We start from the raw sequence: 24516 nt of genomic DNA on the forward strand, positions 1-24516 counted from the left end.
CCTGGGGCCATTTCCCAGGAATGTTGTTAAGACTCTCAGTGTGCAAAGCCAGGCAGAAAGGAGCCGCAGGCTGTGCTAGAGGGGGAAGGGTGCCTAGTTGCAGAGGGGAATTCCAAGGTGAGCTGCCTGGGCTGTGCTTTCAGCTGGCACAGTGGGCAGCATGGCTCTCTCTGGGGATGAGATGTGTCCCACCTGACAAGGCAGGGGCTGCTGGAGCTCAGGACCGAGGTGCTCCCAGGATGCTGGGTGCACAGAAACCCGATAGGGGCAGAGAGCCAGGACCCCCATACTGGCTGGCTAGAGACACCTTGGCTCCAGGTTTTCCCTGCTGCAAGGCTCAAGTTCCTGGTCTGGTGGCTACATGATAAGGCTGGGGGTTACTTTCTCCCCTGCTTGGCCCTACCACACCAGTTCCTTTAGCTGCTGTGAGCTTTGAGGCTTTTGGGCTGCCAGGTAGCCGCCTGCCTCACACAGGAAGCTTCCAACTGTGCTGACCTTTCTCCCTGTCCATCCACCCTCCTCTCCCATGCTTTAGAGCCCACTGTCCCCAGGGCCTTGTGGGATGCCCTCAGGCCACCCTGGCTGCCATCCATCTCTCCCTGGCTGACCACCGTGTGGCATTTGGACGGAGCTCTGTGTTTGTTACAATGCAGCTTCTCCTGCTGTAATGTCATCCGACTCACCTGGAGATCTTGTTCAATACAGATGGTGAATCAGTGGGTCTGGATGGGGTCTGAGATGCTGCATTTCTCATAAGCGCCCAAAGAATGCTAATGTGGCTGGTGCCCAGACCAGGACCATGCTTGGAGTATTGAGGTTACTGTTCATGCTCTTGTTCCATGCTTAGCCCAAGCTCCTGAACTGAGCTGCCTGAGGGCAGAGCTCCATTTTACCTCTTTGGCCTCAGAGCCTGTGGCCTCTGTCCTCAAGCTCAGCATGGCAGGATGAAGTCTGTGAACTGGGCTGAGCCAAGCCACAGAGGTCTGCCTGCCAGTGTGGGGATGTGGAATTCACAGCTTGCTCTTCCTCCTTTCCTGCGCTGCTGCTTGGACCCTGCTGGCCCTGCATGCTGGCTTTTGGGATGGGTGTAAACAGGAAGAAGCTGGGTGACCAGACGACCCTCATTAATCCATCCTGTCCCACCACTTTTGCAGCTTTTCTCTCATCCAAAGGGCCAGAGGGGTGGGCCTGGCTGGGGAGAAGGGGCAGGGAGTACTGTGACTGCTGCATTGCAATGAGATTTCTGGAAAGGAGCAGATGTCGGTATGAGCGCAGAGGTGACTGAGCAGGGGAGCCAGTGACTCTGACAGGGGCCAGCTGAGAGGAGGACAGAGGCATCCAGGCCTTCTTCCCAATCTTATGTCCTCCTTCTGTGCCCCAGGCTATGCCCAGAAGCCTCCCCTGAGGGCTGGGCTTGCCTGTCACTTCTCTGTGCCCCCTCCTACCCTGAAAAGCATTAACTTCCATACAAATGGTGGGGCTGAGAAGTGTCATAGCAGCCTGAGTGGCCCTTGTGCCTGCCGCAACACTGGCCACCATGGGAGAATTCACACAGAGCAGAAGGTCCAGCCCCAGTCTCCTGGGGCTTGTCATAGAACTGAGGAGGCAGCCGGCTCCTGCACACGCTCACTTGGCTCAAGGGCTCTTACAAAGCTGCGACTGCCAGTTGCTAATTAATAGAAGGGCTACCGAGGGTGACCAGACAGTCTTGCTTTCGCCCAGGGGATGCTGAAGAATTCACATTTCCCAGACAGAGAGGGCCATGGGCCGGCAGGGGCATTTTGTTGGCTTTGGAGAGGATGTTCTCTGCCAGCTAGGCTTCTTTACTGAGGAAGCATTGCCAGGGCCCTAGAAGTCTGCAGTGCCACGGGCTGGGAAGTCACTTGGAGACACTGTACCATCAGCACCCACTCGGGTCTGAGGCGGAAGGCAGCACAGAGAGGTGGTGAGCTCCCCGTCACCGTGGGCGCTCAAGATAAGACTGAGCAGTACTTCGATCAGAGGTTGCCAAGCAGCATCTCTTGCACCAAATACAGCACCCAGATGTGCTCTGTTTGGCCAGCATAGTGTGTCATAACAAATCTGAGCCAATGTTTTTAAATGGAAAGATATAACATGAAAATATGGCTCTTGGGCTTCTCTTGAAAAACTGGAAACTCTGGCAGCCCTGGCCCCACATTCCCACTCCCTAGCAGGGAGCTGAAGGAGACACTAGAGGCTGCCTCCTTTACGTCGGCTTTTGCTCTGCAGTTGCACAGGTCCCCAGCTGTCGCTAAGGCCACTGTCTTACACTCAGCCACGTCATTCATGCCATTTAGCTGCCTGACCCCTGTAGGCTTCAGAGTTTACAGCCCTAGACTCAAATCAACAGAGACTAAAAGCCAGGTGGGTTCACAGATCAGTAACCACCATTTACAAAGCATCTACCATGTGCCAGGCTGTGCTAGGAGCTCTATATGTCCCATTTCATTTATTCCTCACGATGGCCCCCAAATAGTTTTATATCCCCAGTTTACAGATAAGGCTCTGACGAGGGAAGGGGGGGGAGAGAGAGAGAGAGAGAGAGAGAGAGAGAGAGAGAGAGAGAGACAGAGAGAGACAGAGACAGAGAGAGAGAGAGATCCCTCAATCATGCAGCCATGAAAATCAGAACTGGAATTTGACACTCCTCCTTCTTTTATGTTAGTGTTTAAAAAATTTAATTAACAGGAGTAGTTCAAGAAAACATTCTCCTGAGAATTAAAGCATTGAAGAGGGGCTCCGAAAGGGATAGTCAGCAGGCACAGGAAATCGATCAGGGGTCGGAATATCAGATCTGGAGAGGCCTTACCAAGCCTCTGGCCTGGAGCCTTTGTTTCATAGATGCGGAGCAGAGGAGCAAAGAAGGGGAGCACCTGGCTCAAGGTCACAGAGTATGCCAGAAGCGAAACCAGAGACCAAGTGGGTGGTGTAAGGTCTGTCTGCAAAGGTCTTCAAGCTTAAGTCCACCCCTAGCTTCCCAGCCAGAGGGTTCACAGAGAAGGCTTTCCTGAATAGTCCTGTCAGTTGGAGCTTTTTCTTGTCACTCTAGCTTCATACGTGTCTTTCTGGGATGATAGGTGTTTTCAGGATCCCATCATAATTTAGGCTGCTCCCATGAGAAGGTAGTCTTCCCCTTTCTGAAGGTGCAGAGTCTGGTGACTGAGACATGCTGTCCTGACCCCAGATCTGGGGTTGCTGTTTCTGAGGATGCTGGGCTGGGATGCCGGCTCACCTCCTCTTCCTGGGAAGGTCCTGACTGCTAGAGACCTTTGGGGTTTGGGGACCATGTCCGGGTGCCATTAATGCCCCTGTTCCTGGATGGGGGTGATTGGGGTTCAGAGGAGAAGAGGTAAGTGGCTAGTGGTATCTTTCTCTGATCCACTAGAGAAATGGCCACATGCTCTATTCATTATATACTTCAGAAAAGTCAGGATTTGGAGTTGATCTGTGGTTTAGGATTCAGTATGTGACCAGAATCAGGGCTCATTCTGTGACCATGGCTAGAACTCAGTCTCTGACAAAGGTTGGGGCTCAGTGTGTAACCAGGATTGGGGTTCAGTCCATGGCTGGGTTCAAGGCTAAGTCTGTGGCCAAGGGAAGGGTTTGGTCTAGGGTCGGGAATTGGCATCCTTGTGCAAAACCTTTGAGCCAATTTCAGTGCCCTTCCTGAGGTACCAAGGTTTGGGGCTCTACCTTTGTGCCCTGCCCCCCTTTAGGAAGCTTTCCCTAAGTTTCCTGAGCTCCTACACCTCTTAGTATCTGAGCCAGCTGCCTCTGGTCCTCTCTGGGAGGTAAAGTACAAATTATAAATAAACAACCGTGCCACTGCTGCCGATGCCAGAGTCATCACATCTCACACGTGACAGCTCCCCACCCAACTCTGCTCTCTCATTGTTTGGGGCTGGTGTTTGGTGTTCTCAGCCAGGCAGCAAGCTCAGACACCCTCAGGGTCAGGGCTGGACCTAGAGCCGTGCCAGCTGGATAGAGGGACTCCCTCCACCCACTGCAACCCCAGCTCTGGGCTACCACAAATTGCAGAGCGAGCAGCGGGGCCTCCAGGTCTGATCACGGCAGCTGCGGGGGCCTGATAATTGGCTGCTGATGATTTTGTGTCTGTCTAAGCATTTATCTGTGTGGGTGGGATGTGTTATGTCTGCGTGAACGAGGCTTTCAGAAATTAATACATAATAGGGGCTGGCTAATACATTATCCTCTGGGCTTGGGGAGAGGCAAGCTAAGGGAGTCATGCCCTCCAGAATACCGTATCACCCATTCCAAGACAGCTTTCACCATTAAGGGGGCTGGAGGTGGCAAAGTGGAGAGTAGGGTTCCACTTCTGGTTTATGGGAGTGCCAATGAGCAATAGATCAATGTGGGTTGATGGTCAGGGAAGGCATCCTGGAGGAAGTGACTCTGAGCTGGATCTGAAGGAAAGAGAGAACCATTCTGTGCATTTTCTTGGAAACTTGAGCTGAGGGCCACCTGGCTGGGGTGAGTGTTGGCAGATGCTGGGGGCTGCTTATTCAGAACCTGCCTCTTTTAACCTGCACTCCTTAGTCCCTGCCCTTCACCCTCCAGGACTCTGAGCAGGCTGCCTGTACTGCCATCTGAGTATGTGTGGTGTGTTTGCCTGTGTGTGTGTGTGCATCCTCATCCTAGCTGTGCAGCCTTTGAGAAGACTCGCTTCTCCTGCCGTACTAGGCCCAGAAGGCAGGTGTTGCCTGCAATAATGTCACTGAGTGTGTGGCCTGGAGCCCAGAAGTAATTACCCTGCAGTTCCCCGTTGGAGGCTAGAGCAGCCCCTGTTAATGATTAATGTGAGTCCCCAGCCACTGTATGCCAAAGCCAGCCACGGGCTTCTCCCACCTCCAGTATCCTCAGAGGATGTGAGGGCACTTGTTCCCTTCCCCAAAGACAGGAAAGACCCTCAGGTCCATAGGTCCCATCCATGCCATTAGCACCTTTTAGAAGAAACTTGGTCCAGCAGGGGAGACTGCCTCTGGGGCCCGGCTTCCTGCAGTGTGGGGGCTGGCCTGCCCCAGATCTCTGGGTCCTGCATCTTGAGCCAGCCTGGCCCAGAACTGCCCACTCCTCCCACCCTCCTGAGTTTCCCCTCCTGAGTCTCATCCTGTTCTGCTGGGTGACCTCAGCAAGCTCTTCTCCTCTCTCAGTGTCCAGGGTTGGGGCTCAGTCTGAGGCTAAGAAGAGAGCAGAGCTAATTGACCAAATAGGTATTGAGCCCTGAATCCCGACCCCATTAGCACAAATTGAGCCAGCAGGGCAGGGACAGCGCTGCCGGCCAGTAGAGCTTTTGAGAATCTCCCTCCCTCTTTCTGGCTCTGTCACCGAGGTCCAGCCAGTCATGATCCTAGAGTTCTGCAGCCCCTTGGGGCCAGGGACACGTGGAAGATCTCTTACCTAGGGGCCAAGTTTTGTGGAGGCTTTGCTGGCCCTTCTCCTGGGGAGTGGGGCTGGGGGTCTTCCTGGCATGTTGTGTCCTATTGGTGAGGCCTCGTGAAGGACCCCCTCCATTAGGTCATGGCCTCCGTGGAGGGGATGCCAGGCTTTCTTTTCTTTGTTTCCGGGGCATCCTTCCCAGGAAGTGATGCAGCAGGAGCTTAATGAAAATGAACTGAAATGCCATCCTGGAAAGGGCCTCAACCATGCTCTCCTCCCAGCCTCCCCTCCTAGGGAGCAGTCTCCTCCTGGAAGCTCAGACCTGGCCTCAGAAGAGCTCAGGGTGTGAGGACTCATGCAGATTGCAGGGCGCACTGGATGACTGTGGATGGAGGGGCCCTGTGGGATGGGCCAGCGGGATCATGTACTCTGGGACTGGCAGAAGAAGGAAACAGGAAAAGCTGTTCAACGTGTCCCAGAGGTTCTGGGGCATCATCATCCCATTGGGTTGCTCTGCAGCTCCTGGGGACAGAGTGTAGGGGACAAGCCTGTGAATCCCACCAGTAGAAGACTTGGCTCTGTGCCGCCCAGCTGTGTGGACTTAACTGAGGCCTCACCTCTCTGGGTCTTGCTTTCCTCCTCTGAAATGGGACCAGAGAGGGGTTGGGTGTTAGCAAGATCCCAAAGCCTAAATTGGCAGCTGCTGAAGAGTCACGTGGGTGCTTATGTGATCACAGATGCTCGGGCTCCCTGGGTGAGGCCGGGCAGGTACAGTTTTAGGAAGTACTCAGGTGATTCTGCTTCCATCACTCTGGGAGCCAATGAGCTGGACATCCCTAAGCCCCCATCTGTGTTAACAGCCTGCAGTTCTCTGATTGCACTGCATTTGCCTTAGCCTTACAGTGGCTCCCCAGCGCTTGGGGTAAAATCCTGCCTTCTTAGCCCAACGTCTAACCCCATTGGTAATAGGCCTCCCTCTCCAGGGAGCTTTTACCCCTTTTTTTCCTTGTGGGTTGTGAGGAGTCAGAATCATAAAATTCTGAGGCCAGGAGGGACCTCAGAGAACATGGCCCCACTCACCTTCCTTGTTAAACTGTGTTTTCCTGGATAGAAGGCAGCACAGCACATTCCCTCTAGCTCTGTGTCCCCAGATGCCCCAGAGAATCCTTGTTATTTGCTCCCAGGCTCCATCCCATCAAAAAGGGACGGTGTAGACCCTCCCAGAGTCAGTATTTAGCTACTCTTTATAGGGAAGCCTTCCTGTGGTCTCCTTGTTAGCCCCTTCCATGACCAATGCTGCCTACCTTAACAAGTTCTGCCCCAGGCCAGGCACTGTGGCTCCCTCCTGTAATCCCAGCATTTTTGGAGGCTGAGACAGGAGGATCACTTGAGCCCAGGAGTTAAAGATCAGCCTGGGCAACATGGCGCGACCCTATCTCTACCATAAAAAAAAAAAAGAAAGAAAAATTAGCTGGGCATGGTAGTGTGTGCCTGTAGTCCCAGCTACTGCAGAGGCTGAAGTAGGAGGGTGGCTTGAGCCCAGAGAGGTTGAGGCTGCAGTGAGCCAAGATTGCACCACCACACTCCAGCCTGGGCTACAGAGTGAGACCCTATCTCAAAAAAAAAAAAAAAAAAAAGCCAAAAACAAAGGAGTTCTGCTCCAAATCCGTTTCTAGTGCTTCATGTTGCCCCTCAAGCCTGTGTCCTCCCGCCGCTGGCAGTGCCTTCCTGCATGAACAGGTGAGCTCTCCCACCTAATTTCCCCAGAGGGCGTGCTCCCATGCTACTCCACAACAATGTTCTGTTTTGGTTCCACTCTCCTGAGTGGGAGGACAGAAGGTTCCTGGGGGAGTGGTGTTGGAGCCTTCTTTGATTCTTGTAAGCTGGACTGAGAAGTTCAGTTCTCCAACTGCTTGTTCCCTCCCCCATCTTCCCTGGTGGTCTTGTCCGCTGGGTGAAGCACAGAGAGGTTAGGCCCTGGCCTCAGGGAACATACATCCGGGCAACTTGGAGCACTGTGGCGCAGATGTCCCCTGCTGTGCAGTTTGGGGTTACGTGTGTGTGTGCGCGCACGTGCATGTACATGTCCACTGGTATGTTTCTGCATGTACAAACATAGGGTCTCCAGAGGAGAAATTAGCCCATCAAATAAACAGTGGGTTTTCATCTCAAAGTATTTCTTTTGCCCAGGCCTGTCCTCACTGTGCTGTTGAGAAGGTACGGTTGCAGTCCCTTTCTCAAGGAATTCTCTTCCTCTATAACCTTCCCAGCCCCTCGTATACCCTGGAAGAGCTCTGAGTTCTCAAGCTGGCATTCAGGATGTCTCCCACATTCTCTTCAGAGCTGGGAGCTGAGGTGTCAGGGTTCCCTGAGATGCGTATTCTTCTGTGAGTGAGCTGTCGATCTGGCCAGCTGCCCTTGGCTGACCTCTTTAGCCTCTGCACTGCAGAGATTCATGGAACTCAGCATATCTTTGGAGATGTCTAGCTTGCTTTGTGCCAATGGGGAAACTGAGGAAAAGTCAGTGAGAGGAAGGGACTTACTCAAGGTCACACAGCAAGTTAGAGACAGGGATGGGACTAGAACTTGAGAATCTCAGGCCCCTGACCTGGAAACCTTCCATCGCATAGCATGGGCCTCCTTCCTGTAACCCCTGGGCTCTAGCCACAGTGCTGTCTCCTGACCAGTGGACCTACTTGGGTGCCTGCCTCCTCTTTGACACTTTAGTACCCAACAGGACATGCTGCCCCCTGCTCCTTTCTGGAGCAAGCCTGGCTGAATTTCTCCTCCCCTCTGGCTGTCCTCAGCCTATGGGATACAGAGTCAGAGATTCTGCATCAACCCTCTTATTCCCTTCCCTTGGCTCATGGCCCCATCTGCCCATGGAGCTGGCCTGGATTTTCAGCTCCCCTGTGGGGTGCGTCTGTCCATCCTCTATACTGAGGGCTTCTTGAGGTGGGACCATTTTGTGTTCCTCAAGATCCTCCTACCTCTCAGGCCAGGACCTGCATCTTAATGGACATAAAATAATGATGATGAGGATGATGATGATGATGGGGATGATGGCCCACTTGAATTGAGTATTTATGCCATATAGCATATTGCAAATACTATCTCATTAGATCTTCCTAGACTCCTGTGAAGTGGGGATTAATGTTCTCATCCTGCACATTAGAAAACAGGCTCAGAGAGGTTAAGTGATTTGCCCAAGGCCTCACAGCAGAGCACCTAGCCACCATACATCTACAATAGCCTGGCCACACAGAAATGTGGTCCCTGCGCCAGTAGTCTCAGCATCACCTAGGGGGTTGTTAACAGTGCAGATGTTGGCCCCACCCCACAGCTGGCTGAAGTCCACCAAGTCTGCAGCTCAGAAAGTCCCCAGGTGATGTGTGTGCACATTCCAGTGTGAGGGGCGCTGTGCTGTATGGCTGAAGGATTGCAGGCCAAGAAGAGAAGACTGGGTCAGCTGTCACCCTCACATAGCTCACCTTCTCCTTGGGGAGAGGCTGAGGCCAGCTCTCACTGCATCATGACAGGCAGGACTCAGCCCAGGATGAGGAGGTGCCTTAGAAGAGGCAGGGGTAAAGGATCATAATTGGGTTTTAAGAAAAACAAAACGAAACAAACTTTATTCCTTAAATATTGATAAACATAGAAAAATTGGAAAATAAAGGTACACCCAAATCCAAACAACCTGCCTATAAACCAAGCCCCAGATGCCCTTGGCTCTAAATTGGACTGTATCTGAGGCAGCCCTAGGCAGCCAAGGGAACAACTACCTGGGAGCCCTGTGATTCTGAGTCAGAGATTTTGAGGTGGGTTAAAAATAGAGCCCTAGTGGCCAGGCGGGGGTGGGAGGAAGACAGCAATTTATCTATTATGGTGGGGAGACCCTGGGGTCAGGGAAGAATAGCGAGGGGAGGATGGGCAGGAAGGAGGCAGTGGGTGGGGGGTATATTTCCCTCCAGAGACCTGAACTGAGCACCCAGCCTGGCTCAAGAAGGCTGTGGGAGGTGATTTCAACCCTGAGGGTACAGGGCGAGGCTAAGATGCCAGTCCTAGGACACAGGCAGGGAGGACTCCAGCTCACTCCAGGACAAAACACTCCCCCCACCACCAGAGAGGCAGCTCCTTCTAGGGTATGGGATGGTGAAGGGGGCGAGAGTGGCTCTGCCTCAGAGAATGGCAAAGAGGAGCTAGACAGGTACGGGGTGCGGAGGGGGAGTAATAGGTGCTTTCAAACAATTATCAAGGTGTGGGGAGGGGAGGCAGGAAAGGCATCCTCATGCGTGTCACATGTGTGTGTCATGGGCTGGCATGCATGTGATGTTAAGCTATCCTCCCTTGCCTATTACACCTGCTCTTCAGATGACTGCCCTCTCTCCACTTTCATCATTGATTTCCAAAACATCTTCTCATCCTGACCTCCCGGTCATGGCAGTGGCTTTGCCATGTATTTCTGCTGACCACTTAGGAGCTGGGGACCACTTAGGTCTGACCGCTTAGGAGCTGACCATTTAGGACCACTTAGGTCTGGGGACCAGGGTCGTGCTCTCCCCAACACATGTTAGAGGACCCCTCACAGCACAGGCCGTTGTCTAAAGGTAGATGAATGTTTCTGATTATAAAGGTAATATCTGCCTGTTATGGGGAAGGTGGAAAAGGTAGAAAGGTGAAATGGAGAAACTCAGAGTCACAATATTCCCACCCTTAGAAATCATCAGTGTTAATGATTTAGTGAATTCTTTCTTTGTTTTATTTTTGGCAGTCTTTTCTTCTTCTGGCAACAGTTTTCCATCCGTCTGTCCGTCTGTCCGTCCATCCATCCATCCATCCGTCCGTCCGTCCGTCCGTCCGTCCGTCTGTCCATCCGTCCGTCCGTCTGTCCATCCATCCATCCATCCATCCATTTAACAATAAGATAACGTTACTGAGACTCCTCCCCATCCATTGCCCAACTGTGTGTTCCCATCTTGGAAAAGGAAGAGAAATCATTTCTGCCCTTGGGGAGCTCACAGTAGCAGAGAGCCCTAAGACTCCTCCTGGGTCTGTCTGGTTGGGGAATGGAGGGGATTCCGGGCAAGCAGTGGAGTTGCCTCCTTCATCCCCTCCCCAGGGCTCCTGAGTCTCGGTACTAGGCCTATTTGGGACGAAGGGAGAACCTCTAAAATCCCCTGCGGTGGAGGTGGGGTGGAGGGGCCAAGGGGGTACACCCATAATGAGGGGGCTTATTATGGGTGGTTGGTTCTGCCCCCACTGCCTGCATAGCTCAGGCTGGAAACGCAGTCAGGGCCTTGGTTGCAGTCTTTAGCCACAAGGTCCCCCCACCAGTTCTTTCTCATCCCATCCTGTCAGAGACCCCAGGCCCCCTGTTTCTTCTGGCCCATGTCTGTCCACCTGCCTTCTCTCCCACTTTCAATGCCTCCACTCTTTCTCTGCCACTTTTCCACCATGATCCTCAGCACCTGGTGGGGCCACCTGCCAAGGGCTGTTGCTGTGAGTCTTGGGGGTTTGGATATGCCAAGTTCTTCCCTGATCGTCAGAGGCTTGTGGAAGCCTGGTGGGAAGGAGTCTGTTTCTGAGGGCTGCCCGCATCATGTGGCTTCTGCTGGGCTCCCTGCCACTCAGCCTTTGGCACACACTCCTGAGGCATGCATGGCATGCATGCATCTGTTCACCCATCCCCCATCCACTCATTTGTATGTTTCCACCCATTCACATATTTATCAGGACCTACCGTATAAAAGGTACTGTGCTGACTTCAGAGAGTCAGTGATGGCAAGTTAGACAGTCACACACACAGTTTCATTATAACATGATAAATACCATGCCAGGGCAGCGCCAGGATACAAAGAAAGATTCCCAGGAGAAGTGCTACCTCTTGTGAACCAAGGGGGATAGGTGGGCACAAGTGGGAGAAGAGTTCCAGGCAGAGATGACAGCATGTAGGAAAGCCCAGAGGCAAAGAAAGTGCCATGCGTTGGGGACACTGAAGGCTGCTGAATCTGTCTGCAGCAGAGTGTGCAAGGAGAGGAATGGGGAGCATGAAGGCAGGAGAAGGAGGCAGAGTCCAGGCCAGGAAAGGCCTTGGGGATGACAGTGAGGAATCTGAATTTCACTTGGGAGGTGGTGGGAAGCTCAGAAGGATTTGGGGCTTGGAGTGTGGAGAGTGGATTGGAGGAGGGTGCTGGCCCCAGCCCTGACCCTGAGGCATGTGAGGTCCTCGACTGGCTGGGAGCTCCCCTGGGAAGCTGTTGGAGTAGTCCCCATGGTGGGTTGATGGGACACGTTGGATCCAATGTAATGAAGTGTTGGAAGGCAAGGGAGATAGAAGAGTTGAGGATAACTCTGAGGTTTCTAGGGTCTACTTTTGGATGCCTGGTGGTACCATTTTCTGGGAGCACAAGAGTGTGGAGGAAGCTGTGAAGCTCTGTCTGAATATGGCAAGGGTGAGGTTCCCGTGGGACATCCGTTGTAGACACGTAGTCAGCAAGTGGATGCATGGGTGTAGAGTTCAAGAGAGCGGTATGGTTTACAAGGCAGCAGAATAACAAGGCCATGGGAGTTGGTGAAGTCACCTGGAAAGAGTGCATAGAGCGGAAAGAGATGAGGGCCCCAAGGAGCAAAAACATGGAAAGGTCATGCTGAGGGAAAGGAGGCTGTTCAAGGGAAGGGAAAGGAGAGGCAGTGAGAACAGAGAAAAGCCAGTGGAGCAGGCCACCTTGGAAGCCAAGGAGGAGACTGTCTGCAGGACAGAATGGTCTACAGGGCCAGACAATGCTAAAGGCCGGGGAGGAAATGGACTGGAAAGTGACTGTTGGATTTAGCAGCAGGGTACATATTGGTGACGTGCTGAGGAGTGGAGAGCAGCATCGCTTCTTGGCCTTTGGCTAAAATCAAGTGGAGTGGAGAGGAGCGCTGGGTGAGGCGCATGAAAGCAGGAGTGTGGGGACAGTGACACTTCCTTCAAGGAGCCTGGGAAGAGATGACAGCAGGGGTTCAGGGAGGGATGTTTTTTTAAGTTTAGAGAGCTTAGAAGGAAAAGCTGATGGGAAAGGATCAGTGGAGAGGGAGAGATGGAAGAGATAGATGAGAGAGGAAATCTTCTGTAGATTAAGGTCCTTGGGGAGGAAAATGGGGATGGTATCAAGAGGGCAGGTAGAAGAGCCGCTGATTCCCTTGTGACTGGGAGGAGGAGATGGGATGGGGGAGATGCTGCAAGGTGGGAGAAAGAGGAAAGGGGTACTCTGGTGGCTTTTCTTTTCTCTGTGTGACATAGAAAGTGGTATTATCTGCTGACTCTGAGAGAAAAAGGGGTGGTTTCAGAGCTTTGAGGAGACAGGAAATAATTTGAAATAGCAGCTGTGGGGAATGGGAAAGTTTACTAGGTTCTCCTGTAAGGATCAGGGGAGGGAGGTGAGGGCTGTGAATGAGGCCATAATGAGGACATTGAGGCACGAGGAGCTAAGAAACTTGGCTGTTTAGTAGGACTGGTCTGAGGTTGTGGGATTCTTCTTTTTTTTTTCTTTTTTTTTTTTTTTGAGGCGGAGTCTCGCTCTGTCGCCCGGACTGGAGTGCAGTGGCCAGATCTCAGCTCACTGCAAGCTCTGCCTCCTGGGTTCCCGCCATTCTCCTGCCTCAGCCTCCCGAGTAGCTGGGACTACAGGCGCCCGCCACCTCGCCCGGCTAGTTTTTGTATTTTTAGTAGAGACGAGGTTTCACCGTGTTAGCCAGGATGGTCTCGATCTCCTGACCTCGTGATCCGCCTGTCTCGGCCTCCCAAAGTGCTGGGATTACAGGCTTGAGCCACCGCGCCCGGCCAGGTTGTGGGATTCTTTACACAGCCCCCATGTGAACGTGAAAAGGGTTGATGCCGATCCTTGCCTGGGGCTGGGATTTCATGACAGTGCCAGGAAGAGGGGCATGGAAGTTAAAGGCATTGGTTTTAGAGAGGCAAATGAGCTGGACCATCGTGTCTGGGGTGGAGGGTGGTTGGGAGGATGTGCGAGGGTTCTGATGGGAGGATCAGAGGAGTCAGCAGACTGAATATTCCCAGTATTCTGAAAAACAGGTGCAGTGCAACTGAATAGAAGAGCTGGCAGGAAAGGAGGGCAGGTCGTACAAGAGGACTGCAGAGATGCAGTACCTGGAGGTGGTGACGTGGTCAAGGGTGCACTTTGGAATGGACCATTGAGGTGGGATTGTTAGGGCAGCAAGCTACCAAGAGGCCAGGGTGTTGTCTGGGTCAATGATACGAAGCAGAAGTCACCCAGGACGATGGCAGGATTTGGAGTGGAACGGAAGGTTGTGAACCAGGTGCCAGCATTGCCAAAGTCCTTGAGGATGGCAGATGGATGCTGGAAGGATGGCCAGCAAGTGACAAGGATACCCAAAAGATCTGTAGACATTTCTACCATAGGCAGGAGGTAGCAGCAGTAGGGAGAGGGGAGGGTGCTGACTCACCCCTGACCCTGAGGTATGAGGGATTTGGGGGAGTGGTGTCCTTAGGACACAACTAGGGTTCACTTAAGTGGGGAGGCAGTGGGGTCTGGGAGTGAAGAAGTTAAGGATGCAGGTGTCATGGAAGAGAGCACGGGAGAGAGAGCTGGGTGGGAGACAAGGAGCCTGAGGAGGCACAGAGTTTGGGAGTAATAAAATACCACCAGCCAGATTGATATTTCTGTGGAGTGGTTAGAAAGTAGGCCTCTGGAGTCAGACTCTTTGGGTTTGAACACTTGGCCCACCATATATAGCAAATCTCTCAACTCCTTGTACCTCAGTCTCTTCATCTGTAAAATGGGCATAATTATAGTATCTACCTCACAGGGCTTTTTATTAATGAGGATTAAATAAAGTAATCCAGATAAGGTACTCAGATTAGTGCCTGGTAAATGGTAAGTGCCCAAAAAGTATTGACTGCCCTCATCCTCCATTCTCACTGTGTTCAGTATCAGGATCTTTGCTGGTCTGGAAAACCAAGGGAACGGGAAAGATAACCCAGAGGGCATATGAGTTGGAGACAAAGAGAATGGAGGCTGGAGACCAGGAAGGAGGTGGGGGCAAGGGTCCAGGTGAGAGACAGATGCAGAAGCCATCATGGAAGCAGCTTGACTAGACATGGTAACTGCTGGGGGTGTTGCTGTAGGGGTGGGTGGGAGGTAAGAGGCAGCAGTAAGGGATGGCTGGGAAGTTTTGGGCCTGGATTATTGAAATACAGACTCATTCAGCTTTGAGGAGGAGGATGCTGAGTTCAGCTCTGGAGTCGTTGGCTGTAGGAGACAGCAGGCCCTCTGTGTGGATGCATTTTGCAGGCAGGTGAGAATGCAGGTCTGGTGCTGGGAGTGGCCCTGAGTGGGAGCTGTCTGTAAAGTTGGAGAGGGTAACAGATATGGCACTGACTGTGCTATTCACCTGGGAGAAAGCATGGAGACCCACGGGCTACAGTCAGCACTGTAGGGACATGGGTGTCTGAGACAAGGCCCCTGTCCTCCAGGAGCCCATGGTGTTTTAGGAGAGCTAAAACCAAGACTCAGACTGTGCAGAGGCTTCAGTGGTCAGAGTTGAAGAGCTAGCTTAAAAGGTGGAAAATATTTTAATGACAAAACAGTGACATTCTTCTTCCAGCTGACAGGATTCTCAATGGATATCATTTGTGGCAAAATGTATGCAAGAAAGTATGCATGTGTAAAAATGGATGCATGTAGGAGGGCAAAAGACAAGAGTGTGTTTACAAAAAATGTATTCATGGTATTGCATGTGGGTGTGCATGTGCACGTGTGCATGCATGTATATATGTGCATATGGCCTCAAAGGCAAGCATGGGTGTGTGTGGACAAGAAGAGGTTGAAGGAGGTCATCCCCAGCTGGGACCGCCACTTTTCCTACTTTCATTCTGTCACCCTTTCCATCCTCTTTGGCCTCCAGGGAAGGACAGGGCCCTTAGTCTAGTCCTTGAGTTCCCGAGTTCAGGGTCAGTCACCTCCTCGTGTCTTCCTCAGCTCCCTTGAGGCTATGAACTTCCTCTCACACCAAAACATGAAATTTCCAGATATCAGTGTAATAGGCTGCTTGACTTTTTGCCATCCCCCATTCTTTCTGCATATGGGACCTGCCCCTCCAGTGTCAGCCTATAGGCTGCCTGCCTGGGTGGACCCATTGGTCCAGGTAGGAAGTAAGGAGATAAGACAGGTCTGGGAGCCTGGGGCTGCTGGGGCGTCCAGAGTCCAGTTGGTGTCTTGCTGGGCAGGACTCCTGTCAACTTAAAGGACACTGGGCTGGAGGAGGGTCCTCTGGATTTGGAGAGACTAGGGCCCCTAATTCAGGCATGTGCCAACCCCAGGATATCTGAGCCTGACTGCCCCTTGCTTCCTTGTCAGGGCATGACACTGACCACCATGGATTCACACCCTAGATTGTGAGATTTATTCATGAGTGATTCTAGGGGTGGCCAGGTGATAAGGGAGCATTGGGCATCCAGCTTGAGGCTTTGGAAATGTTACTCTTTCTTCCTTTGTGAGCCTTCGTTTTCCCTTCTGTAGGACACTTGCAACCATGACTGAGTGACTGCTGATGGCCAAGGTGCCTTTAGCACTTGAGAGGTGTACTAATTCCTCTACTTCATACAGCCCTAGCATCAGGAGCATGGGCCCCCCAAATCTTCTTTGCAGTCTTCTCTTCTGTTTTATCTCTGAGGCAGGGGCCGCACTGCTGTGGTAGGCTACCTTTCCACTGTGATGCAAAAGTGTCAGAAGGGCGTGTCTGCCTCCCACATCCCTCCAGGGTACCCACAACCCCAAGAACTCAAACTCTGCAGTCCCAGAGATTTCTCCTAATCTTGCGTCTGTCCCTCACGAGCTGTGTAGTCTAGGGCAGACACTTCTCTCTGAGCCTCAAGATCATCATCTGTAAAATAACAGCAGCCACAGTGCTGGTATGAGGGATAAATGAAGTAATGCGTGGAAAACCAAAGTAAGTGCTCTATACATGTGAAGTGTTTTGGAGTCTTTATGAATAAAGACTTTTCAGTCACCAAGGAGCCCCCAATAAAAATGCCCAGAGATATTAAGGAGTCACTTGCGATGCTTCTGACCAGCAGGATTGGAAATGAAGAGGGGCCAGCAAGCTGAGGATGCAGTGCAGAAGCTGTTGCCAGCTTCCCCTGGCTAAACCCACTGAACGGGGCTGGCAGGTGTGCTGGGCGCTGTCCGTGGTGCTGAATGTCATATCTGGTTCTGGCAGGGCCTGACTTTCGGAGATCTGTGCAAGCATCTGGCAAGGAGTAAGGAAAGGTAGTCCAGGAAGCCAAGGGCAGCTCCCAAAACGCAACCCCTCTCGTCTCCTCCAGAAGCACTTCCCTGGCCTCACCCTTCTAGGCCACCAGGATACCATTTTTATGGATGCCTGGGCTCATTTGGATGGTTTCTTACACCATTGCCCAATTGCCTTCTATCCAAGCCTTGTGCTCTGACCAGACCATGAGTCTCTGGAAGTGAGGGCATCTGTGTGCTGAGGCAAATAGGTCTGTCATCTGATTGCTGGGGGCACATGTGCATGCATGTATATATGTGCATATGGCCTCAAAGGCAAGCCCTTGCCTCTTGCTACTGGCTCCCCTGGGTCTATTACAGGCTCCTCTGTGATCCCACTCCTAGCAGATGTTTTGCTCTGGCTCTTCTCTGGGAGATTTGATCTTCCTCCCTCTTACCTCTTTCCTGCAAATTTATTGATTTGAATGATTTATGTACTCATTTCATAACATAGCTGGGCATAGGTCAGAGCATTTGACAGAAATCAGTTGATTTCCTCCTTATGACAGTGCTGCTAGTCAGGTACTGTGGTTATCCTCATTGAGCGGATAAGGAAATGGAGGTGTGGCATGGTAAGATGACTTGCTAGTAAACCATGGAGCAGGAATCGAACCCAGGTTGGCTGATTCCAGGGCCCATCCCTCCTCCTACCATATTATACTGTCCAGCAGCTCTCTGATGTTCCAGGGTAGTGGTTTGTGGGAAAGAATGATCTGGGATCCTGACCCCAGCCCAGATCGAGTGCTGGAAATATCCCTGAGCATCTGGAAGCTCAAGATTGAAACCATTAGTCAGAGTGCGAGGAAATGGGTGTTTTTGCCTTATGCAATTTGGTTTTATGAAGACCACTAAATGCAAACATTCTCCTGTTAATTACTGTCTCAAATTTTGACTGTAATTGAGGGAACTAGAGCTGGGGAGAGTGTAGAAACCCGTTGGAGTGGCAGGCCTGCCCAAGTCAGCATTCCCAGCCGCCTTGCACCCGCTCTGTTAATTTTAGAAACTCCTCTAGCCTGGGTGTATTATTAGCTTTATGTACAGAGGGCCACATGGCCCTCAGTGGCCTTTCTATGCACAGTTAAAAAAATTTGTTTTCTTTTGTTTTTCCCAAGAGATTAAATGAAGAGGGATGACAGCAGAGTGTATAGAGGGGTGTTTGTGCACTGTGCATGTGAATGGGGATACCTGCGTGTGGCATCTAATGAGTGTACACAGCTGTCTTTGAGTGAGCTCCATGTGGCTGGGTGGAGCATGCATGGCTCTAGGGCACCCCATAGGTGCTGAAACCATTCTCCTGGGGTCCATGACTCATTAGCAGATGGGCTGTATTCTTTGTAGTGAAGTGTGAAGCTGAGGGTGGGTCCTCAGGCCTTAGTTGGGTTCTCTCAGCTGGCATACGGGTACTGGGGCCACAGAAAGGAGTAGTGGGTCATGGGATAGAGAGGAGCTGAAGTTGGCCTCTTGGCATCCAGCCTTATCCCCCATAAGGCCCTGTCTTGAGGCCCTGAAGAGCTTGGCTTTCAAAGGAGCTGCAGAAAGCTGACTCTCTGGAAACTGTCCTTCGCCACGCAGCGTGATGTAGGACAGCCATGTCACCCACCTTCAGCAAAACAGGTCCTACCCTCTGCTTGACTCACAGCCCCATTTTGAGTCTGGCAAACAAACGAACAATTTGCTATGAAGTAATTTCTTTGCAACCTGGAACTCTGCAGGCAGGGGCACTTTGGTTTACAGTGAGACCCTCTGAAGACTCCAGGAAAGCTTGTCACTTTCTTTCCCACTTCCTTCCTCCCGGCTTCCCTGCAGTAAAGAATCAAAGATGGTAGGAAAGTTATTTCTCCTGGGAGAAGACATGCTTATTTCTGCGTGACTTAATACCTTTATCTGTTATTGTGTAAACGTCTAAATTAATAGCAGAGGGAGACAGCTCTGCAGTGCAAGTTTTTGGTCTTGGGGCCAGCCCTGGTATGGCTGGTACTTGGGCAGGGTCCCTGGGAATAATTGGCCATGGCTTCTGGATTGGGGTCTTGGCCACCTGTGTTGTTTCACACTCCAGAAGGCCCCCTGCTTGGTGAGTTGGGAGAAACCCAGCGCAGACCTGTGAGTTGGCATTGTGCCTCCTCCTCATGCTGCTCAACTTCTCTGAGGCTTTGCCCTGAGGCTCCCTCTGCAAACGACTTGAAGGTGCCTGAGGCCTTAGGAGAAATGATTCTGGATGCCCTGGGCTGCTCTCTTTCTATCACATTGAATGGTACCTCACTAGTGCCTGAAATCCCCCCATTAATTCTTCTTGTTTTGAAGCTATCTCTCCCCCTCCACACCCCCATGTTAGGATGCAAACCTCTGAGGGAAGGAGATGGTCAGACATTTTCTCATTATAGGGGAATAGACTAAAGGGGGATGCCAGAGAACCAGTGTGGGAGAGGGCCAGATCAGAATGATAGGATTCATTACACAGTGAGGAAACTGAGGCCCAGAGTAGGGAGGCCCTATTGGATGTTACACAACATGTTGATGACAAAGCTGGAGCTGGAGCCTGGGCCTCCTGCCTCCCAGGCTCCTGAGTTGTGTCTGCACCTCCCCTGTTCTTTGGTCATAGTCTGTGGAATGTCTCCCTGACAGCCCATCTCAAGCCACAGCTGACCCTCAGGGAGGATGGGGCAGCCTAGCCTGAGCCTGGGGTGGTGTGGGGTGAGCTGCTCCTTTTGCTGAAACAGTCTCTTGCTTCTCTCTGAGTGTCACTGATGTGCATTTCAGCCTGACTCTCACTGTGGGGTGGGGATGGGAGGAGGAAGCTTGTTGTTGGGGGTTGTGGGAACTCACAGAAGGGCAACACGGCGGGTATCCTTAGTGAATGAAGAGCGTCTTACTGTGTCATTCCCTGTGCCAGTCTTCACGTCTTGCCCTGGTACCCATGTGCCTATCTTCCTGTCTCGGAACCTCCCAAGACTTCTCTCTCCCAGATGCTGTCCCTCAGATCTTCCTCCCTTAGTCTGTAACTTGTCCTCTCTATCCTCCTGGCGACTGACCCCTGTGTCTCTGGGCAGATTTTACTGGGACCTGACCATGCTGCTGCTGATGGTGGGAAACCTGATCATCATTCCTGTGGGCATCACCTTCTTCAAGGATGAGAACACCACACCCTGGATTGTCTTCAATGTGGTGTCAGACACATTCTTCCTCATCGACTTGGTCCTCAACTTCCGCACAGGGATCGTGGTGGAGGACAACACAGAGATCATCCTGGACCCGCAGCGGATTAAAATGAAGTACCTGAAAAGCTGGTTCATGGTAGATTTCATTTCCTCCATCCCCGTGGACTACATCTTCCTCATTGTGGAGACACGCATTGACTCAGAGGTCTACAAGACTGCCCGGGCCCTGCGCATCGTCCGCTTCACGAAGATCCTCAGCCTCTTACGCCTATTACGCCTCTCCCGCCTCATTCGATATATTCACCAGTGGGAAGAGGTGAGTGGTCAGTGTAAACCTCTTGAGGGAAAGGCCACTCCCCACAGAGGGAGTGAGGAACTGGCAGGGAACCTCAGATAATTGAACGTGGGATGTCAGATTGTGGCAGGCACACCTGCTCTAAGAGGACAAATACTAGCAATTTCTTGACTTCTTATGTGCTGAATACTTCACATGCAGTATCTCAGTGAAGTCTGTAACAGTTATAGAGGGAACCATATAGGTACATGTACTCATTTTTCACATGAAGAAACAGAGAGACAGAAAGATTAAGTGACTTATACAAGGTTGCATGATTAGTAATTTGTGAACCTGGAATGTGGACTTAAGTCGATCACCTCCAGAGCCCACATTATTAACCACTGCGTTATGTTGTAGGGTTTATAAATCTGTAAGCTTGTTGGGGACAGGCAGGGAATAGGGATGGGGTGAAAAGGGCCAGTTGGGGGACAGTAGACAGTGTGGTGGATGAGAAGAACTAGAGAAGATCTCCGTCTATATTGGATGGCCTCTATGCAGCTCCAGCTAAATTTTGTTCAAGTGGAAATGGGCCCAGGGTTGCTAGTTCTACAGCATTATGAGAAATGGAAATCTGGATTTTTGTACAAATTTTATTGGCAACTATCTTAGTTTGGGTTCTTCCTGAGCAGACCCTGAGACAAAGATTTGCATGAAAGTGATGTTTTTGGGATGCATTCCCAGGAAAATCTGGTAAGGGGGTGGGGGAGAGGGACAGGAAAAGGCAGAAAACCAAGCAGTAGTTGGACATTGGAGGGTGTCTTGTGGAGGGCTGTTTGCCTCAGCCCTGTGGGATCCAAGGATAGTGTGCGCCACACCTTGGAGTTGTCCCAGTCAGGGCAAGGGAGTTGGAATGTTTATATCCCCTTTCCTGTCAGTCACTGGTTCAAGGCACTGCTAGCCCTCAGCACTAGCACCAAAGCAGTTTCCAGCAGCCCGGGCAGGCCTCTGACAAAAGGTGCGGCCACTGGCTGTAGAGAGTGAAATCACGCAGGCAGGCTAGAGTCTTGTGTTCAGATACTGTAAAGGGATCCTAGGGGCTGTGAACACTGGCGACAGGAGGAAAATAAAACATTGAAAAAGAACTGGGCGGGCCAACTCTGTTCTGAACAAACTTCACTCATTCACGGGCTGAAGCAGTTGTCTGCAGCAGAGGAGCTAAGGGCTTTGCTGGGAGGAAGAGCAGCTGACCTTGCCAAGTGCTTCGGTCTGTGTCTGCCACCCACCCAGGTTACACGACTTGGCAGCAGTGGCAGGCAGGCCAGCCTGGAGGGCCCATTCTCTCTGTGAGACAGCCCACCTTGGGGCTGGGCAGTCTGTGGGTGGAACAAGCTTCCATGGAGGGCCATTTCCCGCTGCATCCCTGTGCCATGTGGCTGACTTCCCAGCCTCCAGGACCCCTGCTTGCCTGGGCAGAAGTTCCTGTGCTCAGGACATGAAGTCCCCCACCCTCACCCCCAACAGCAGCCTGGGCCTCGGCTGGCAGCCCCTGTGGCTGATGGTAGAGGCATGGGCAGATTCAGGTCAGAGGCATCATGAATACATGTGCCATGGGAGAAGTGTGTGCACCAGTTTGGCAGCGTTGCTCCATGGCAGAAATTCTCTTTGGCTTGGAAAATTTGCATTACTGATGCTGACAGATAGGGGCCATGACTCTCCCAAGGTCATGCAGTTAGACCTCTGGTAGAACTGGGGCAGAATCCAGCTAGCTCTCTTGGCCCCCAGCACATAGTGTGGGCTGTCCCACCCTGGTGTAGTGGAATGGCACATTTAAGACCCAAGTTAACATCTGGCTTCATGCTGCCTAGCACGTAGCTTTGGGTCCACTTTGCCTCTCTGTGCCTCAGTCTCTTTATCTGCAAAATGGGTGTAAGTTGTACCTGATGTTTATAAAGCCTTAGCATGAAGCCTGCTGCAGAAGAACTGTTTAAAATATGTGTCCCTCCTAGCCAGGCGTGGTGGCTCACACCTATAATCTTAGCACTTTTGGAGGCCAAGATGGGTAGATTGCTTGAGGCCAGGAGTTCAAAACCAACCTGGCCAACATGGTGAAACTGCGTCTCTACTAAAAATACAAAAAATTAGCTGGGTGTGGTGGTGGGCGCCTGTATGTTTATGATATATATATATATATATGTATACATACATACACACACACACCTCCCTCCCCACCAAGTTGTCTTAGTAACATTTCCTTGGTTCCTCACACCTAGCTGGCAAGAGGAACAGGGCAAGATTTATGATCCTCATATGTCAAGTGAGGAAACTGAAGATCCGAAAGGCCGGCCGCCCCAGTGGTAGGACTTTTGGCCTAGGCCTCCTGTCTCCCAGTTCCATGCCCTTCCCGCTTTCTCAGATGGAAAGAGAGTGACTTTGATTCTATGATTGTTTCCTTTCATGGCTGGGGTGCCTCCATGGGGGACTGGACTTCCTTCAGTCCAGCAAGTGCTTGCCGGGCACCCACCTGTGATGTCCTGGGTGGGCGCTGGGATCAAAGCACTAGGATGACCACTAGCAGAGAGTGGGAGGGCAGCGGCAGGGGAGGAGATCTGTGCAACAGGTCAAGTTGGAGGTGCCTGTGGGACAGAGATGTGCAGAGATGTGGCAGATGGTCTGAGCTGAGGGCTAAGAGGGGACAGTGACTCTGGAGGGTGTCGGCTGGGTCCACTCTGAGGGACTGTGAAGGAAGGATGGAGGCATGTTTCCCCTTATGCCCTGACACACTTGTCTCCTGGTTTCCGTCCCAGGTGGAAATGTAGGACCAGGTTGGCTCCCTCAGACCCTGAGAAACCCCCAACCTTCTGTATGTCATGGACCCACAGCTAGACTGCCATGAAAAGCAGAGACATGCCAGCTCTTTCCCTCCACTGGCATCCATTTGTGTCTCCAGGCCTCAGCCTCCCAGGGGCCAACCTTACTCCTTCAGGGCCTGGGGGCTGTGGTCTTTTGTAGGAGTTGGCAGAGATGCCAGAGGCTGGACAGGGTGAGTCGTGGGTTGGAGCTAAGCTTGTCTTTCACGTCCCCACATTATGCATCCTGGGAGGTCAGGCCCAGGACTCCTGTCCCCACTGCCACCCTGGCCTGGCCACCCTCTTGGGCACCCAGAACTGGTCAGGTGCTGGTCCTGGCCTTTCTCTGGGGGAGGCAGAGGCCCCAGGACACCTTGGGTCAGGCCTCTGAACTAGACATGCTGCCCCATCTCGTGGGCAGGAAGGAGATCCCAGAAGGCCAGATGGATGACTCTCAACCTTCCACACACAAACCCTTCTCTCTCCTACCAGCTGGGGAGAAAATTGCTTTGAGCCAGTTTCTGCCGGGCACACCGCCCAGCCTAGGGCTCTCACTGGACCCCTGAGATTGGACTGGAGTTTCCCAGCTGGCCCCAGGAACCCTGTCTCCAGGACCATAGCCGGCCACTCCAGCCCAGGGGCATCTCCCACCTCCGATTGACCCAGAGGCAGCAGCAGAAAGACCATTTGAAGCCCTAGGTCCGTGTGAGAGCTGAGGAGAGACATATTTAGCACAGAAAACCCTGCCCTAATCTCCTCTTTCAAGTCCCTCTATGAATCTCTTTCCTCCTTTGGGCCTCAGTTTTCCCACTTGTCAGGTACATGCTGATGTTCTTTGAAGCCGTGGCTCCCTGGGGCCCAGTCCCCAGCTCCCATCTGCCTTGGCAAGGTTCATGTTAGCTGATCCTGAAGACCTTGTTGTAGCTCACAGGACGCGAAGGAGGACGCCCTGTGGTGGGGCTGAGGAGCTTGCCTCCCACAGACTGGGGAAAGCTTGCCCCAGGCTGCCTGGTAAAGCTGCAAGAAGCTAGACTTCTGACCCCAGGCTTCAACTGCCCCCCCAGCTGGGCCCAGAACAGGCCCCCAAGAGATCTCCTAAGTGTTGGTGGCAGTCAGGCAGTCTTGCGAGTCAGCGTGGGTGGAGTGGTCTAGGGCAGGTATGGACCGCCATCTTGGAGGATGTCAGCCTCTTGCCTCCATCCTCGGTGATCTGGGTCAGTAGACTCCCTCCTGAGCCTCTCCAGCCACGCCTCTTCCCTCCCTCCCTCCGAGGTGTGAGCTTATTCTAGGCATGGAGGCTATTGTTAGAAACCGTGGTTACCCCTCTTTGGATGTTACCGTGCAAGGCCCAGCACTCCAGTGACCCATCCCAGAAGCCTCTCCTCTTCCTCGGCCACCTGAAGTGGCCAAAGAGGGGCTGGAGGCAGGAGGCCAGCTGGGGCTGCTGTGTGGCCTCTGATGAGTCCCCTCATCCTGTGGGCCTTGATGGTCTCATCTCAGAATCAGGTGCT

The 24516-nt window shown here is 52.3% G+C and overlaps 1 protein-coding gene across 1 annotated transcript in view; it reads left to right on the plus strand.

The window, feature by feature from the left end:
- The window catches only part of HCN4 (hyperpolarization activated cyclic nucleotide gated potassium channel 4), a 50094-nt gene that overhangs the window by 6335 nt on the left and 19243 nt on the right, over positions 1-24516 (plus strand). The window contains exon 2 of the mRNA XM_033189457.1: positions 19775-20198. Coding sequence (XP_033045348.1) covers positions 19775-20198 — 424 coding nt within the window. The remainder of the gene's footprint in view (positions 1-19774; positions 20199-24516) is intronic.

Source organism: Trachypithecus francoisi, unplaced genomic scaffold (assembly GCF_009764315.1).
Source record: "Trachypithecus francoisi isolate TF-2019V2 unplaced genomic scaffold, Tfra_2.0 Lachesis_group3, whole genome shotgun sequence".
Lineage (NCBI taxonomy): Eukaryota > Metazoa > Chordata > Mammalia > Primates > Cercopithecidae > Trachypithecus > Trachypithecus francoisi.